At 40.3% G+C, this 18,713-nt stretch overlaps 1 protein-coding gene and 1 long non-coding RNA gene across 3 annotated transcripts in view; both read right to left on the bottom strand.

Moving 5' to 3' along the window:
* Window positions 1–5,514: 5,514 nt before the first annotated feature.
* Window positions 5,515–7,680, bottom strand: LOC148153385 (uncharacterized). Its single transcript, XR_015761689.1, has 2 exons — window positions 6,252–7,680; window positions 5,515–5,936 (listed from the first exon to the last, which is right to left on the bottom strand). It is a non-coding gene; the product is annotated as an uncharacterized LOC148153385 (long non-coding RNA).
* Window positions 7,681–12,580: 4,900 nt separating this feature from the next.
* The window catches only part of eya1 (EYA transcriptional coactivator and phosphatase 1), a 46,882-nt gene continuing 40,749 nt past the window's right edge, over window positions 12,581–18,713 (bottom strand). For both annotated transcript variants that reach the window (XM_015009849.2, XM_088001200.1), the window contains 2 exons: window positions 17,383–17,483; window positions 12,581–14,733 (listed from right to left, as the gene is read on the bottom strand). In XM_015009849.2, coding sequence (XP_014865335.1) covers window positions 14,653–14,733; window positions 17,383–17,483 — 182 coding nt within the window. In that variant the 3' untranslated portion in view covers window positions 12,581–14,652. The remainder of the gene's footprint in view (window positions 14,734–17,382; window positions 17,484–18,713) is intronic.

Below are 18,713 nucleotides of genomic sequence, written 5' to 3'. Positions count from 1 at the left end.
TAATTTCTAACTTTATGCGCAAACCTTCTGGATATGTTTTCCAGAAGGTCTAGTCTGATAGGTGGTGATAATGTGCTCATTTGCCAGTTGTCTATTTACAAGTGAAATTCTAAATGATTGTTGAAAATCTGAACCAATTTTTTTGTCCTTGGAATTGGTAAATGACATTAAATCTTCTTAAGTGTTTTTGTTGCGCCTTCAGTACCAACGTTTAGGTAGAAGTTTCATCACGCATCTATTGAATTACTATACATGTGTAGCAGTGTGATGTTATTACACTTGATTGCCAAGTGCGACGCTATTCCAGTAGGAACTCATCTGAATAGTACCAGCTTTTATTTTGAAAAGACGGCAGATCCATTGTAAACAGCGGGTAACTTCCTGTTTCAAAATTATTATTTTTATTTAAATTTGGTGTGTTATAAATGAACATGTAAATTGTTATCTCTCCTGTTAAAGATATTGAGTGCATATATTGTTGTTTTGAGTGTCAGTTTGGGGTTTAAGAAGAAAAATTAACGGGGCATACCACTATAGTTCATGAAAGGTTTTCCCATGATCTCCGTCGCGCGCTTTCTGTTCGAATCCCGTGTGGGAGAAGGCGCTGTGAAGCACCGTGCGGAGAAAGAGCCTGTTTTTGACTTTTGTTTTTCTTTTTCTGCTGTTTAATGCAGGAATATTAAAAGTGCCTTCAAGATCAGCTGTTGTCTGGCTGTTATTCCCACAAGACACAACGCAGATTCAATTACGCTACACATGGAACACCCTGATAGACAGTAAATCCATTTACATTGCAAAGATATCTTCCTCTAAGATTGGTCTCAAATCCAAATAAAGTCTTGAAGATGTTGCTTGGCCAAGTTAGCCAACGCTCAAATTTGTGAGGTGAGAATCAAACTCTCATGCCACCCACTATAGACGTCTACTATGTACCCGTCAGTGACGAGTTGAACATAATAAGTGGACGAATAAGTTTATATTATTAATTACTTAAAATAAATGAATAAATAAATAACTTTCTTGGAAGTGACCTGCATTTGCGTTGCCACTGGGCCATCTGACTACCTCTAGTAAGCAGGGCGGAGGAAGCGTCCGGCCCAAAGGAAGCAGAGACTGAGGTGGACAAAGTGGGGGCTCAAATTGACAAACCACTCCCCCTTGAGCCACTGTCACCTTTATGAAAAATTACCTTGATTCAGACTCTGTCTCTTACAATGATTTTGTATTAGAAATAAAATACGCCACTCAAAAATTCTTGACTGTGGTCGACAGGCGGGGTTTATTTGTTAGAAGGTAAGTCACTGATCTGGGGACGACGACTGAACAAAGTGATGGTACCCTGATGCTTCTTAAAAACATCACGCATCACCAAGGAGACCAGAGGTACAGTAAGTCAAGGGAGGAGATGGACAAAAATATTAATATGGAATCATCCCGAGCTCAAAAAACATTTATAATAAGAACAGGAAACGCAATCAAAGAGAAATTTCTGCTGGTCTTACATTTCTACTACTTAATGACTTTCATAGCACTTTTAGTTGTCCTCTTCTTCTCCCACAGTTTCTTAACATGACACTGTATTTGTAATTGGCCTAAAAGCATTTTGCCATTATTAATGATCTACTAAGGAGTTAAGTTGAGGTGAACTGGTGCAGGTTGTGTGACTGTACAGTCTCGAGCAACTCATGGACAACACGGTCCAGCAACACGGTGTTGGTGGTTCAGAGACGATTACACTCAGCGTATTAGTCACGTAGCTGCTGTATAACACTCCTCAGTTTATTTAAGTGAGGTCATGATGCAACACATGTATCCTTCACAGTTAAAAGTAGAGGAACGAGCCGCCCATCCTCTTATCATCCCTACCTGGATGTGTGTTCTGTATGACGCATTCCACTGTGTGTTCTTTTGCAGAACTACAAATGATCGGTGATAGGGTTTAGCGTAGGGTGATGACAGAAAGAGGGCACCACATTTGGTGAAAGTGGGGTGTGTGTTGCAGGGCAGCTGGGGGCATGAGGAATGGGACTGGGGAGGGGGGTGGAGTATGGGGAACAGGGGAAAGAGGATGGGGGGGGAAGCAGCCTTGGTTTCCTGTTCCCCAAATTCCCAGCTCCTGTCTGCAGAGCAGGTACACAAAGCCTCCCTTGAAAGTTTTTGGAGACGGGCGGCGGGATGAAACGCAGCCACTGATGGTTAACAGATCTGTCCCCCTGGACTCCCTCTCCCTTCCTTACACCCTCCCACTCCGCAAACCAGCACTACCAGTTTGTTTACTCTCCTCCGAACCTTTTTAGCATTTTCTGGCCAGGTCCGTTGGTCTTGGCGCGGCTCCATGCTGCTGATTGCTATATTCCCAGACCAGAAATGTCACTTACCACTTTCCTCTCCTTCATCCGCCAGTAAAACCCTTTGTAATCCCCAAGAACAGCAGAGTCACCCAGGATATAGAATATTTTATCCTGTCCCCAGTGACCCCCCCCCCCCCATCCCTTCTGTGTCCCCGGCCCAGCTAGAGGCAGAGCAAACCTTTTTCAGCCAATTGGAACAGAACATTAACATTCCTACTAAACCAGTCAAGACAACCTAAGCCAGACAGGAGAGGGCTGTACAGGAGAAAAATATGGTGTAATACAGTGATGGTTTGTCTTGGTAGGAAAAAGTGTGCTTCCTCGTTTTTGTGCTTTTCAAAGCTGAGACAAAAAGATAAATACCTTTTACGATTCCTTTCAAGATATTGATCTAAGTTTAGAAACAAGTCAACTCATTTCTTGTGAAATGAATACTTACATTTTGAAGCGGTTCTGCCAGAGTCTCAGCTGAAATCTGCGGAGAAGGCTAAAGATTAGGGTGATGGCAAGGAGGCCTTCCAACTAGTGGAGATATGCAAAATGCTGGTCAGCTGGTTGAGCCAGGAGACAAAAACTCTGGTGTTCTTTGTAAAAAAAAACAAACAAAAAAACAGGTACTGAGATGTTAGATGTTTAGAGGAGGAGTCCTGTTGTTGGATAGTTGACTAAAGTTGGAGTGGTCACACCAACAAGCTGTCCATTTAAAACACTAATGATTCATTGAAATCAGTTTGAGAAGGTTTTATGTAGAAAATGTTTTGGGTTTTTATTGGCTGCTCAGACCGGTGGTCCCCTGAGCCCGCAGTCCTTCAAATTTTAGATGCGTCTCTGCTGCAGTACACCTGATTCAAATGATTGAATTACCTCCTCAGCATGTCATCAATGGTTGTAGAGGCCTCTTGATTAAGTCAAGAGTATGGAGTTAGATTTGTTTCACAATTATTCAATCAAAAAAAAAATCATGTCAAACAAAAAAAGTAGTATTCAACCAAAAAAAAAATCATGTCAAACAAAAAAAGTAGTATTCAATCAAAAAAAAAATCATGTCAAAGCAAAAATCACTAAGTTTTTTTTTTTAACTTTTTTTTTGTTTTTGGTTGAGTCTCTTTTTTTTTGGTTGAAACTTTTTTTTTTGGTTGAGTCTCTTTTTTTTTTGGTTGAAACTTTTTTTTTTGGTTGAGTCTCTTTTTTTTTTGGTTGAAACTTTTTTTTTTGGTTGAGTCTCTTTTTTTTTTGGTTGAAACTTTTTCTAAGTTTTTGGTTGAATTCGTTTTCTTGCTTATACAACTTTATTTGCTTTGGGGAAGCTTACATGAACATTCTGGGCGGGGCTTAAGGACGAGCGATGTAAGACGTGTTCCGATTGGTTAGCGCTGACTAAAGCGGATGACTCCCTGAGATCTCAGAACTCCGTCCCGAACTGCAGGGCTTCGGTGACGGGACACAGAATGTGATGGTAAGTAATCTTCACAAAACTACACCGTTTAGCAGCTTCTAAAGTGTCCACCCTGTTTCAAAGAAGAAATCTTACTCAACTTATGACGACAGTCACATATTTTGTCTGCCGTGATCCCCGGTAGCATATTGTGCTAGCTAATGTTAGCACTAGGTAAAGTTCATAAACTAGGCTTGTGTAATATTCGCCTGTCTTTATGTTGAATTCGTTAACCAGCGCACCTCTGTTGAGTGGCATTAAGCGTGGAAAATACCAAATATATCTGGAGGAAATATGTGTTAAAAAACTGTTGCGCAATCCTCAGTGTGTGTGTGTGTGTGTGTGTGTGTATTAACTAGCATTGAAGCTAAAATGGGAAAACAGCGGATCGTTGCTCCAATGTTATCAGGTCCACATTAATCTGCACCACACGTCAAGTGACTGTGCAGATGATTTATTTACCAAGCACATAATCAGTGCTGTCGATGAGGGGAGGCAACGTAACTCTTAAATATATATTTTCTTCCAGATGTAAAATGTAAAACTAAGCTGGTAGGTCACAGGCCAAAGGAGGATATTCACATAATTTCTGTTTTTTATTATTTGGTGGGTGTGTGTCCTGTACTTAGTTTTATTCCGAATTACATGTAATATGCCTTTTGCTGTGTTATATTAAATTAATTTGGTGTTCTCCTAATTCCCCATTCTAGTATGACCAGCAGAGACGATCAGAGCTACAGACGATCAGAGCATGAGGATGGAGAGATCAGTAAGTGTTGAGTCAGAGAAGGTCAGGTAGGGAAGGAAGTGTTGCTTATAGGGGCCGTGTGTGTTTGGCTAAATATATTTTAACATACATTTTCTACTTACTAAATATTTCAGTTTACTCTCTCAGTAACTTCAGTGTTATACCTCTGCACTATTTTTTTGCAGTTTCTCTTATTGTGATACAGTAACTGTTTCACTTGAACATTTAATTTCCTGAGATGTAGTCAATTTATTTTCAATTAAAACTCTTAAAAAGACTTTAGGGCTTATTAGGTTTTGATTATGTTGTCTAGGTAAATATCACTTACTCATACTTTTTTAATTCATTTTTGTTTTTCAGATTTGCGTCAAAGCTTCTTGATTCGTTTCTGAGCCATGATCGAGACTCTCCATGATGTTCACCCAGGACAGAGGGGAACTGTTATCAACTCCACTCCATTGACCCCTTGAGACCTTCCTGTTGTTAAATTGCTTTTCCCTTGGATCCAAGCACCTGCACCTCGCTGACCAGTAGTGACCATCAGTCCACAGTCAACTGGATCATCACAACATTGACTAACTTTTTATTTACAATTAGGATCTGAAAACCAGAGGACCAGCTACGCAAAAATCTACCTGCAAACTTTAAGCAGCTACCCTGACACTGCAGTGATCCTGGACTGGGCTGAGCTGCTCTTCCTCTCTCCTCCAGAGTGACGAGTTTTCATCACCAGTAAAGACAAGTTTGAGTAACTGCTGGAAAGTGTATTGTATATTTTTAGTGTTCATTTCGTTATACTGTTTGGACTTAAAATAAAATGTAATCTCTTTTGTAATACTCTACATTTTACAAACCTTTTTCCCTTATCTCAGTTGTAACATTATGTGAAGTATTTGCATGTAATTCGGCCTTCAAGCGAGATATTAAAATTAAACGCTTTCAAGCAATATTTCATCTTTTCTAAAACAAAATACAGAAAATACTTTCACAAAGTGGCTTTAATTCTGTCATTCCTCTTGTGAGTTGTATAATGGAGTGTTATGGCCAGGTTACAAGTATTTTTAATTATCAGAATGCAGTCATATTAGGATCATAAAGATGCAATTTTACCAGAAGAACATCTTAAAATATGGGAAGTCATTTTATGGAGAAGTCTTGGCTCTCTCTGACGAAACCAGCTCAGTCCAGGTGGTTCCGATACATTCAGTGGTTAAGAGGATCAACTGGCCACCAGGTCAGCATTGATGTCAAAATAACAAACAGAGCTACTGATGTAGGAGTATTTTCCATGTTGAAGAAAAGCTGAGTTTATAATGGGAGAGGGAAAATGATGCGTTTAGGTCAGCCGATGTCTCCATCCAGGAAGCCACTAAAGCCAAACAGAACTCCAGTCCAGCTCCAGCTGCAGTGAGGATGAAAAAGGGAGAAATAACCGAACGTTAACATGACAGGGAATAAAGGAAATTTGGTAATTCGCTTTTAATGTGTTCCAGATCCAAAAAGAAAAAGCTCTGATATAAACTTGTTTATTTATTTCTGCCAGGATGTTGGTGGTAATTTTTGTATTTTTATTACAATGTATCATTAACACATAAGCATGCATTATTTTTAAAACCACTAAATAAACTGACTTGGAGAAATATATTTAGCCAAACACACACGGCCCCTATAAGCAACACTTCCTTCCCTACCTGACCTTCTCTGACTCAACACTTACTGATCTCTCCATCCTCATGCTCTGATCGTCTGTAGCAGCTGGAGGAATCAGTAAGACCTACAAGCCTGTCCTGCTTCAGCTGCACTCTGCTGGTCATACTAGAATGGGGAATTAGGAGAACACCAAATTAATTTAATATAACACAGCAAAAGGCATATTACATGTAATTCGGAATAAAACTAAGTACAGGACACACACCCACCAAATAATAAAAAACAGAAATTATGTGAATATCCTCCTTGGGCCTGTGACCTACCAGCTAAGTTTTACATTTTACATCTGGAAGAAAATATATATTTAAGAGTTACGTTGCCTCCCCTCATCGACAGCACTGATTATGTGCTTGGTAAATAAATCATCTGCACAGTCACTTGACGTGTGGTGCAGAATAATGTGGACCTGATAACATTGGAGCAACGATCCGCTGTTTTCCCATTTTAGCTTCAATGCTAGTTAATACACACACACACACACACACACACACACACACACACTGAGGATTGCGCAACAGTTTTTTAACACATATTTCCTCCAGATATATTTGGTATTTTCCACGCTTAATGCCACTCAACAGAGGTGCGCTGGTTAACGAATTCAACATAAAGACAGGCGAATATTACACAAGCCTAGTTTATGAACTTTACCTAGTGCTAACATTAGCTAGCACAATATGCTACCGGGGATCACGGCAGACAAAATATGTGACTGTCGTCATAAGTTGAGTAAGATTTCTTCTTTGAAACAGGGTGGACACTTTAGAAGCTGCTAAACGGTGTAGTTTTGTGAAGATTACTTACCATCACATTCTGTGTCCCGTCACCGAAGCCCTGCAGTTCGGGACGGAGTTCTGAGATCTCAGGGAGTCATCCGCTTTAGTCAGCGCTAACCAATCGGAACACGTCTTACATCGCTCGTCCTTAAGCCCCGCCCAGAATGTTCATGTAAGCTTCCCCAAAGCAAATAAAGTTGTATAAGCAAGAAAACGAATTCAACCAAAAACTTAGAAAAAGTTTCAACCAAAAAAAAAGCGACTCAACCAAAAAAAAAAGCGACTCAAGCAAAAAAAAGTTTCAACCAAAAAAAAAGAGACTCAACCAAAAAAAAAAGTTTCAACCAAAAAAAAAGAGACTCAACCAAAAAAAAAAGTTTCAACCAAAAAAAAAGAGACTCAACCAAAAAAAAAAGTTTCAACCAAAAAAAAAGAGACTCAACCAAAAACAAAAAAAAAGTTTAAAAAAAAAACTTAGTGATTTTTGCTTTGACATGATTTTTTTTTTGATTGAATACTACTTTTTTTGTTTGACATGATTTTTTTTTTTGGTTGAATACTACTTTTTTTGTTTGACATGATTTTTTTTTTGGTTGAATACTACTTTTTTGTTTGACATGATTTTTTTTTTGATTGAATAATTGTGAAACAAATCTAACTCCATACAAGAGTGTGTCAGAGTTGGAGAACACTGTTTCAGATCATCACATCTAAAATAGGGAGACGTACTATGGAAACAAATGTATTTTGGTCATTTGAAGAAAGGAGGACTTTTGATGGTGAATTTTGTTTGATGAGCTAAAAACATTGAAGTGTGTGTGAAAAACAAAATTCATAGCTAGATGAAAAAATTCTGGAGTACGCAACCACACAATGTGTTAGCTGATGTAGAAGATAATGGCATTTACGTAGGTCGGGGGAAAAAATATGTCTCTTTGGACCTGTACTTGGACATATTCAGAGGAAACGAATTCAATTTCCTTTTCATGATAATAAACAGCAGCAGCCGTTCCAAGCCTTTCAAGGAAATACACGTAACTCAAAACACAGCAAGTTCACCTTAGGACTAGAGCTAGTGTTTCTTTTCTATTTAAACCAAAAATACGGACAATATTCCTGCTTATCTATGTTAAGCGAAAACAAACTGAGCTGGAACACGTGTGCATTAGTGACAGTTCGTTAAAACGGCTCCTTTAAATGCCGGTTTGAAGGCGGTGGGGGGCGGGGGGCCTGCCTAAGGGGCGGCGCTCCAATTAACAGCAGAGAGGGGACAATGTTACAAAGACACTCACACATGCTCACACACTCAACGCAGGGAGGTCCGAGGAGACTGCAATTATAAACCCTCAGGGACCTCGTAGCTCACAGCTCATGAGTTAGCCGGAGAAGTCATGAACGAGGACACCGACATACACACACACATTCTCACTGTAGTGGGGTGGCCTCGGCTCTCCTTATAAATCTTTGCCACTCACCTTTAGACGGACCGGTGCGGTGGGCCCTGTAAATAGCAGGGTGTGTATGTGTGTGTGTGTGTGTGTGTTTGACCGCAGATGCAGGTGGAGCCGCGGTGCGGTTGGGTAGACGGCAAGCGCCGGTTCAACTCTGGGCTGAGCGTTGCCACTCAATCTCGTAACAACCCAAACACTGCAGCCTCACAGCGGTTGTGCACTGTGGGGAGAGGTTACATAAAAGTGTTGCTGAGTTTGTTCAGCCAATTAGTTTTTGAGTCCAGACAGAGATGTACCTTCTTCTGTATAAGGAATGCTTTGTAGGAGCAGTTGGAGGGGGAATTTTAATTTCCAAAAAAATACACGAAGGGGGGGGGGACTTAGTAGGCATCGACATAAAGGCCGGCATCTCCAGGTTTTTCATAAACGAGGACAAGCTGGACAAAGGGACTTTATTCGTCCACAATATGGACGTTGTTCATATCGTGAGATCGATCCTTTATTTGAATCACAAATAAAACTGATTTTACCGATCCAGATCATAAAATTACAAAGCCTTTGTTAGACAATGTTTCATCCCTTCTCATAATTCAAGTGTTGACACTCTATGGTCACACACTTTAATGCAAATAGTTTTAAGTTTATGTAAATAGACCAGGGGAAGTATAGCGCCCAGCTTTGGGAGTAGTGGGACTTAATTACAATTCTTAAAAAGAGTTAATCGAGTTTATCGCAGAGTTTGGGATCGATTCATCACAATTAAATCTTTTCCTTACACTTTTCAAGAGTGTGACATGGTTTTAACCCACTTGAATTTGTCACCTGTAAATAAGATACAGTGTTACCAATTGAATAAGTATTTCTGTATCCATGAGAAATTTATTCTCTGAAGAAAATACAGCTGTTCTGTGAAGGCGCCAATAGTTTTTTTTATTTTCTTTTTTAGAGAGCTGGTTTAGTGAACCAGCAGCGTGATTAAAACCAAGGAACGCACAAGAAACAAGACCAGTGCTATAAACTGGTCGAAAGAGAGTAAGTGGTTAGTTTTTTTTCTCCCTCTTTCTGGCAAATGTGATGTTTTTTATTTTTTTTATTTGGCATTGTGTGATATCACTAATGCCGTGTTATAGAATTTTAGTGGTTAAAAAAATGTACAATGACAGAGTTCTCATCTTGTTGATCCCTGCATGTGTATGCAGCCAAACCTTAAAGACCCCTACGTGGCTCAACCCGGCTCTATTAACCCCCAAAGACCACAACGATGTTGACCCCATCAAACCCTCTGCCAAACTACATTAATAGCATTTGACAATCCTAACTCATTTGGGAATGCCCAGTCTGCATTGGACAGGCGTAGCTGTGGACACAGGCCCACTTTGGAGCTGGCACTCCTGGCTGAGATCCCTGGCATCCGCGGCTTCCTTATGACCAGCTGTCCCTGCCCAGCTCCGTCGTTCAAATCCCAGGAACTGGGAAATAAACAGGCGGTAAACAAAGGGTCTAGTTTAGCACCGCCGACTGCGACAGCATGACAACAGGTTTGCTACCGTCACCGCCTGCCACGGCTGGGATCTGGTCAACAGGAGCAAAAGACTTTTCTTTTGTCACTGCAGTCAGTCACATTGGCTTTATTTATTTATTTTTTCTCACCAGGCTTCAAGGCAAGCAAGATGAGTCAAAAACAAGAATAAAGAAAGGGATTGTGAAGCCCCACAGCTTGAGCTTTGCAGGTTGAGCAGATACTTCTGAGGACGGTCTTTTTTTGTTTGTTTGTTTTTGTCTAATTCTTCCTTTTTGATTCCCGCTTTTTGCCTATTGTCTGAATCTGTGGACAGCTGCGCTCTGCAGATGCAAATTCCCCCAACTTGAGACACATTAGCCACCAAAAGAACACAACCCTATTAATAGGCTTCCCGCTCGTAAAAGAGATGTGGCTCATGTGCATGTGGATCAGGTTTTTTGGGGGCGACTTTGATACGTGTGTAACACGATACCAGTTCAATTGCGATGGATCGTCAGAGGGGCCCCTTCTATGGAAATCTGCATGAAATCACTGTCTGGGCAAGGTCGTAAATCACCGATGGCAATGTTTGTTATTGCAGTACAGTTTTATGGAGGGTGGGCACTTTGGTGGGACGTCACGGAGAGGAATGACCAAATCAAGACTTAAGAGGGAAGAGGTGCTTTATTTTATTTTATTTTATTTTATTTATCCTGTAAATGTAGATGCGCAGGAGAAACCACCAATAACGAGCATAAAAGTCAACCGTCCAGTGGCCGCAAATATTAAATCGACGACGATAAATCTCAGCAAAAATCAAAGCTACGACAGAGAAATTGAGAGTAAGGTAAAAGAGACGAGTTGAGCAGAAAGAATCTGGCTCCCCTCTGTTCTGCTAAAACAGCCAGAGCGGCTGGCTGGCTGGCTGGCTGGCGTGCATCGACACCCACTCTTTTCAAAGAAATGTCTGGTCTGGTCCTGTCTGGCTATTTCTCCCAGATCTCCGAGCATCAGGAAAACTTATCAGAGGGAGAAAGACATTTAGTCTGCGACAGAGCAGTGCTTCCCTCCAAGAAGGAAAGCGAGCCAGGATCTCAGACACTTTCACCTGTTCGGAATTTGGGAAAAGCGCCTTTAAGAATCGTCGTGATGCGGACTTCCGGTGAGAGGACCCAGAGTTCGCTCGGCCCAGTCTTGCGAGATGTCCGTCGCTCCTCGTTCACATGTTGACACAACTGCTCTGGATATTAAAACAGTTTGCGCGGCTGTAATAAAATTCCACGCATTCTTAATTATTCGTAGTGGTTCAGGAGGCCGGAGGTACGAAGCACAAGTCTTGCATGTCAAGACTTGTGTTACATACTGAACCCTTTAAGCAATGACCACCTCATTAAAACCTACCTCGCATGCATGCATTTTTTTCTTGCCTGGGTTTTAATATATTAGGGATATTAGGCAGAGTATTTCCTAGCTTCTTATAGGCATTATGAAAAATACAGTTAGCAGATGTGGGACTTTAATAAAATTGCTTTATTGATGTATTTTGAATAGTCGATGCATATTTGAGCATATGGTAAGTGCGCTCAAACAACAGACGTTCTAATTCAGATTTCCTGAAGTGTTCAAAGGTGCAGAAGAAGTGAGGAGAAAACCCTTTTCATTAAAATGAAGACAAAAAAAGGCACCTAATTCCTGGCGCAATTGTTTGTTCATGAGAGTAAGCTGCTCTAATTGCTCTAATAATTTTCTAGAGCAGCTCTTTTTGTCTTTTAATTGTGCCCAATTACCTTGATAACTTCATTACTTATTTTTCTTATTTTGGTGTTTCATTTTTGATGTTTCACAAAGTTAGCAAATGTTTGTCCTAAAAATATTTGATCATATATTCGAGCGTAAATTTGAATGGCCCAATAACGACAACAAAAAAGAACAGAAAAAAGGAAAAAGCATTTATTGTGAATAATTTTATTCTAAAACTGTTAAAAATCTGTCAGAAACCTATAAGCATTTTTTTTTTACAATAAAAACAGAACAGGTGTTGAATACTTATTATGAGTAATAATCATTTTAGAAGGTGGTGAAGGTTTGCTGAGGTGATACGTAAACATTAGCTTATTCTATTTTGATTTGACTTGTTGATGATCTGGATAATAAAATGTTTTAACGGTGGTTCCGGTTAGTTGTGTGGACGACACTTTGTTGATTGCATGATTTATAAATTAAGCACTATTAAAAGCCGATATTGTTGGCCTTATTTGTTACAGTAGCATGATCCATTGCGCTCAGGTTTGTCACACGAAGCAGCCAGTGAAGACTCAGCTGAACATGTCCTAAAAATAAGGGGAATCTAGATTGACTTGCTATTTGGTCCACATCCAGGTTTGAGTGCAGACTTTATAAATCGATGGTGTATGGGATGATTGCTTGCTGCTAAGTATTACTGGATTAAGTTGTGGGCCCTCAGATTTAGTCTGACGTCCAGAAAGATATCGGTGAAGCTTTTTAATCTTGTAACCACATTAAGTCACATTTGAGAAATGGGAGAAACCCCCCCCCCACCACATATTTTAGCACATGCTAAAAATACCAAAGAAATCAGATGACATGCAACAGCTCACAAATCAGTTTTATTAATTTAAACACAATCAAATAATAATGTCAAAAACATCTGTACACATATTTTTGCAGACACAACAATCTTTTGCGTTTTCACAATGAGGCCCATGAAGTGTAAATTATTTCCAGTTTGCATTTATGATTGCAACATAATAAAAAAAAAGCGTGCTGTATGAATCTATAAAACATTTTCTCTATTTACCTACCTTTACCTTGATCTAGCAGCAGTATGTGAGTGTGTGCGTGTGTATGCGTGTGTGTGGAGGTTGTTTCGACACAAAGGGGGGCTCTGTTCGAGCGGAGAGGGATCCGAAGTTAAATGCGAAGGCCAAGAGTGAACATGTGCAAAGGAGGGAAAAATTAGAAACGCAACAAGTCGGTTTCTATTTAAGAAATTCACAGTTGATAGCACATGTCCTGTAAGTTCCCCAATCCCTTAAAGTTAGTGGCTTTTCTTTCACGGTTAAGTATGATTACCCCGTCGAAGTCAACGTTGAAATAAAAACACTACATCATACAAAATTACGCTCACTGTACAAGAGTTCTTAGAGTGCTTGTATAAAAGATAATAAAACCTATTCAAGCTTGCTTCTTTAAATATCAGATTTATCCGAAATGCGGTTAAAATGCCCCGCAGGAGGCAGGAAACTGCCTTTTGCTGCAATTCTTTAAACCTTCACCAGAGTTAATTTTGTCTTTTTTTTTTTTTTTTTTTTTAATATGTTGAGATCAGGGTTGCAAGCTGGTGAAATGCCATAAGGACACAAGTGGAGAGCTACCTCTCTGAGTGACTAAAATAAACCCTTTTTCCCCTTCAAATATGGAACATATAGTAGAGGAGACAAGGATGAGACACGACTCAGAATCAACAGAAAGCTCCTTGACACTTTGATGTCAACGATTTTGGTCTTGACTAACAGTTGATCACACGATCCCAATATCTACACCGTTTTAACAAAAATTCAACTTGAACACGTCCAACACTTTCAGGTGTCGTCCACAAGCTTTGTGGGCAATTTAATTCCTTTTATAGTTTTACTTCAATTAAAAAGCAAAGCCACCTTTCAAGAGCATGTACCTAAATGATTATAGGAAGGAATAGTCCAGTGATTACAAACTTACACACAGGAAAAAAAAAAAAAGGATTTCCTCTGTACACGATTGTCTTAGCGTTGTAAATAAGTTTTTTGTTAATTTTCTTAAATTATTAGAAAACCCCCTTTTATTTTCATTTTTTTTTTTTTGATTCTTCCATAAGTGTCTTCCTCTCACCGTTTCTTTGTAAAAGGCACAAGTCTTATCGAGGTACCTTCTCAGTGGCGCGGGGGGCCACTTGCAAAGTCTGTTCATAAATAAGAAGCACAGGACTCCCACGCTGAGGCTGGACAGAAATCGCCTCGAGTCTGTCCGTCTGTCCGCTTTACAGAGAGAGGAGACGTGAAAGGTGGCGAATCGAAAGGAAAACCGGTAAAGAGCAAAGTACGTGGAGAAACGGGCGGAAAGCTTGGCCGGCAGCTGAAGCTGAGTTCTGCAGTGCGGAAGGCGAGGCCATCAGTAGCTCTGCTCTCCTCTAAGGTGTGAAACCTGACGGAGCCCCGGCACAAACGGGAAGGTGTGTAGGGGCCGTAAAACACTTTGGCAGCTTCAGAGAGCAGCCGATTCACAGTAACCAGGGCGAGCAGCTGCTGCGCCATAAATTCACCTCTCTCTCCCGTTCTTTGTGTCGCAGAGAAGAGAAATGAAAAGTTTCAGGGTTAAGACAATGTGTGACTTTATGTCAGCACATTAACCGCGTGCTTCTTCTTCTTCTTTTTTCCCCCCGCTCTCCTCCTCTCCTCTTCTTTTCTTTTTCATTCATTGTAGCGAAAGGCAGACGGGCAACCGGGCAGCACACGAGGAAGAGCTGGGGTTTGCGTGTGAGAGGGTATTGGTGGGGGCGCTTTTCCTATTTTCTGAGCTCTGGAAGCCACGGCAAAGCAAAGGATAGGGGCTAGAGGGCAAAGGTGAAAGGTCGCTCGATGTCCTGATGTGCAGAGAGGGGTTTACTGTGGTGTTGGTGTAGTGCTACAAGTACTCCAGGTCGAGAGCGTGGTGGAGGGCCATGAGGTCCGAATGACTGGAGATCCTCCAGAAGGGCATGTTGTGCTGTGAGACAAACAGAAGCATCGTGTCAGGACTTCATCGAAACATTCTGTCATGATGCACGTCTCACTATTGAAGAGAAAATCAACAGCTATTAGCACTGAAGAGCTATGGAAGATGTTTAATATTAGACATAAATGTCCAGAAAACAACGCTTTGAAAAGCTGGGATTGAGACACACAGTATAGCCTTTGAGTTTTTTTTTTTTTGTTGTTGTTTTTTTACGTTTTGTCACATTACAAGAACAACATTTGGATGTGATTTATTGAGACTGTATGTGGTTGATTGACAAAGTAGTGCATAGTTGTGAAGGAACATCTATAGACAGACATTTTTGCTTTATCATCACAAAGACTCAGATTGGATAGAGGGGGATGGTGAACATAGTGTCTCACACTTCGAGGATTAATCTGAATTTTTTTATTTTTTTGCACGGCACGATGCTGCCACCACCATGCATGGTGTTTCTGGTACGATATGCAGTGTTAGTTTCCTAACATGGATGGTAGCTACCTTCAACAGGACTTCCTCTTGCCACTCTTTTGTCAAAACCAGGTACGGGGAGTGTGTGAGTAATGATTGTTGTATCAACAGAATCCGACTCCAGAAATGTGAATCTTTGCACCTCCCTCGGTGTTCTTGGTTACTTCTTTAAATGTTAAGTTTGGAGTTGTGTTACGCTCCTTCCACTTTAAGATGGCGGACTGAACGGTGCCTTATGAGATATTACACTTGAGATTTTTTTTATTTGTAAAACTTTTTTGAAAATGTCCTTTCCCTGTTGTCCCAAATTAAGCACCTTAAAAGGCGAAGCTGTAACATGACAAAACATAAAAAGACTTCCAGGGGTGTGAATACTTTTGCAAACAATGAGCAACACTGGTGTATAATTATAAACCATGAAAATATTTATTGTAGATTTCATGTTTTTTTTTATTTAAGGCTGTCCATTAAATAAACGAGGACCATATTGTCAACTTCCCAGAACAACAGTTGTAACTCTAAAGACACATCATACCTCAAAATTACTTTTCTCTGCAGCATCAGTGAATTGTTTTACAGCCCCGATCTAAGCCAGCAGCTTTTTTTTTCAGGCATAACAGAAGTGAGCTCCCCATGGTGTCTTTTCACCGAGCTTCCTGCTTGCCGGTGTGTTTTTAGGACAGTGCAAATGAGCTGTTGTTCCCGAGCAAAGGACGGAGGAGAAACCCGAGTCGCAGCGAATGAAAGGAGCTTGTCAGGTAGAGTCCTCAGCTCTTCAGTGTGTGGAGCCCATTACCCTCCCCTTATCAAAGGTATGGCCTCTCCCAGGCGCATGTTCCGCTTAGGAGAGCCTGCACTGACCCTTAAAAAGCTCTTTGCTTTTTGTTTTGTAAATTGTCTTTGCTTTTAAGTTTAAAAGCTGGAGATGTTATCTCAGCCTTTTCTCCCAGGCGATGGTAATAACCGAAGACAGAATTGTTTCGGGGATTTTTTTTTCTTTTTTCTTTTGTTTAAAAGGTGAAGGAATGAGGACTTTGAGACTTTTGCTTTTGTAGTTCCACGCGGTGTCACGTCTGATATGCGCCTCCTGACGGGTGAAATTGTCGTGTTATTCCACGTCCTCTCTGATGTTGACACAGAAACCTTTTACTTCGCGGCGTCTCACGGGACTCGCACCACTCATATGGGAAAAATAACACCTTATCCTTCCATCAATGTCACACTCCAACAACTCAAGACTGAGCAAAAATATTTGCATCTATTTCAACAATCGTCCCTCAAGATTGGATTCCCAGAGTGTGTTCGCTTTTCATAATATAGAGCTATTGCTTTACACTTTAACTCACAGCAAAAAAGTTGTTTGCTCTCCTCTAATCACTGTCCATCTGCCCCCGTGCTTCTGCTTAGGGTTTCCTGACAAACAGGTGAAGGGACAAGGAGCTGGAGACGCTTCAAAGAAAATGTGAGTCTTCGGCCTGACAAAGAGCTCCATGGTAACTGTCAGGAAGACACGCTTCAAAGCCACTAATAAATTTAATAATGAATACGTTTGCAGCAAACGGCCTTTTTGATTTGCATCTAAAACTTGACAGAAATGCTGAATACACAACAGAAGAAGCAGAAGCCAGCTGGCAACATTTTAAAAACGGCAAGTCGGACTCGTCTGAAGAAAGAAAGAAAGAAAGGGGGAAAAAAAAAGTAGTTTCCCCGAACGGATTTGAGCCCAATCCATCTCGTGCTAACAGGCCTGTCATTGCAGTAAATATTCTAATTTCATCAACAATGATTTAAGTCTTCTTTATGTGCGCTCTATTTACGATGCGCCTTCAACATGCCTGAAAGGGCTTGTCTAGCGTTACACATGCAGCTTTCACACTGCTCCGAGCAGCGAGCAGGAATATATAATTATGCCATCTCCCTCCTCCCCGGCTCTGCAAACCTGAGATGGAGGAGGAAGAGCGCTGATTACAGCCTACCAACTTTCCTTCTTGTACTTGGACGCCTAATAAGAGGATAAACGGATGAGATTGTGAGGGAGAACTGGAGTGCTAATTACTTTCTTTGGAGTGGCATGGCAGGTATGTTTTGTGTGTTCTCTGAGTGCCTATAACAAGCTTCTGGCACTATGGAATGGAAAGTTGAAGGAATAAGCCGTTTTGTGCCTCTCACCTTTTTTGAGCCTTGCTCTTCTTCCACCCCGTCTCCGATAACAATGTAAACAACTTTCCTCCCGAATCTTTGAATTACTCTCTCAAAGCAGCTTTCCTTCCCTGCGAAGAAAGTCAGGATGTTAGTGGAGCGTTTCATGGATACAAGCAGAAACACACTCCCGCAACGGCCACCGAGTCCCCAGGTTGATTCAAAGGCACGGTGTGACAAGAGCCTCTTTAAAAACGCCACACACTCACAAAACAAGGAAGAGTGTAAACATTGAGCTCAGGAAATAGATGTGATAAGATCACCCCTAAAATAGCCTTAAAAGATTCAAGGTTTCCTCATTTTTACTAGAATTTGGGACAAATGATTAAACCACTCTTGAGTTTGGTGAGTTAATAAAGACTTTCTATGTTAGAGACTTTAAGTGTAAATAAGGATAAAAATGTTGTTTTTATCCTTATTGTTTATTCCCCAGTTATCCCTTTTTAGAGCACTACATTCTAGTTAGTAATAATTATTTTATTAAATATATTTGAATTTTGTTTTCTGGTTGATTGATATTTGCTAGATGTTTTTCCCCCTTTTTTTGAACCTTAGTAAAACACTTTTTGTTACATCTGAAACATGAATAAAATTTGATTGATTGATAAATTGATGCTATTCATTCCTTTCCAACTTCAGTATGAAAATAGTCTTAACATAAATGTGATGGGTGGCGCTCAACCCATGACAGCCTATTTTTTTTCTCACGCAGAAAAAAAAAAATACAGCTTAGTTTTTCCCTTCTTGTGAGCAAAATGTATAACACCCGGCAAATCTGCTCCAATATTCCATAAAAAGGCTATTTTACCTCCTTTGCGTGGTTGGTACACAATGTACCAACTATGAGTCAATTAATTCCCTCCAGGGGTGTCATAGCTGGTTTGCCAACCAATGGTGTAAAGTAATTTGCCAGATTCTGCATATTTTCTACTGTAAGGAAATGTGTTTATATGACTCAATTAAAAGTTTAATTATTTTTGGTTTAATCTGGGGTCAAATGCTGAACCAAATGGTGATTAAAACCATAAGGTTTTTAAATTATAATTTCATTCTAATTATATGTAAGGTGTCAGCGTCTTGATGATCATTTAGCTCTACAGTTTATGAAAATATTACCTACAACAAGAAAAAAAAAACTATTTACACGAGTACATAAGCACATGAGAGTACAGTAGTTTGTTGGTGCGTTCAAAATGGAAAGGACAAATTTAAACTGTACACCTAAAATCAGGATATGAATTTGCAAATGCGTGAACTGATCCATAGACATTGGAAAACCTCCCAAGAGGGGAGTTTGATGA

The sequence above is a fragment of the Poecilia mexicana genome, unplaced genomic scaffold (genome assembly GCF_051168715.1).
Source record: "Poecilia mexicana isolate PSO_F unplaced genomic scaffold, ASM5116871v1 scaffold_20, whole genome shotgun sequence".
Classification (NCBI taxonomy): domain Eukaryota; kingdom Metazoa; phylum Chordata; class Actinopteri; order Cyprinodontiformes; family Poeciliidae; genus Poecilia; species Poecilia mexicana.
This window is presented reverse-complemented; position numbering and strand designations above follow the sequence as displayed.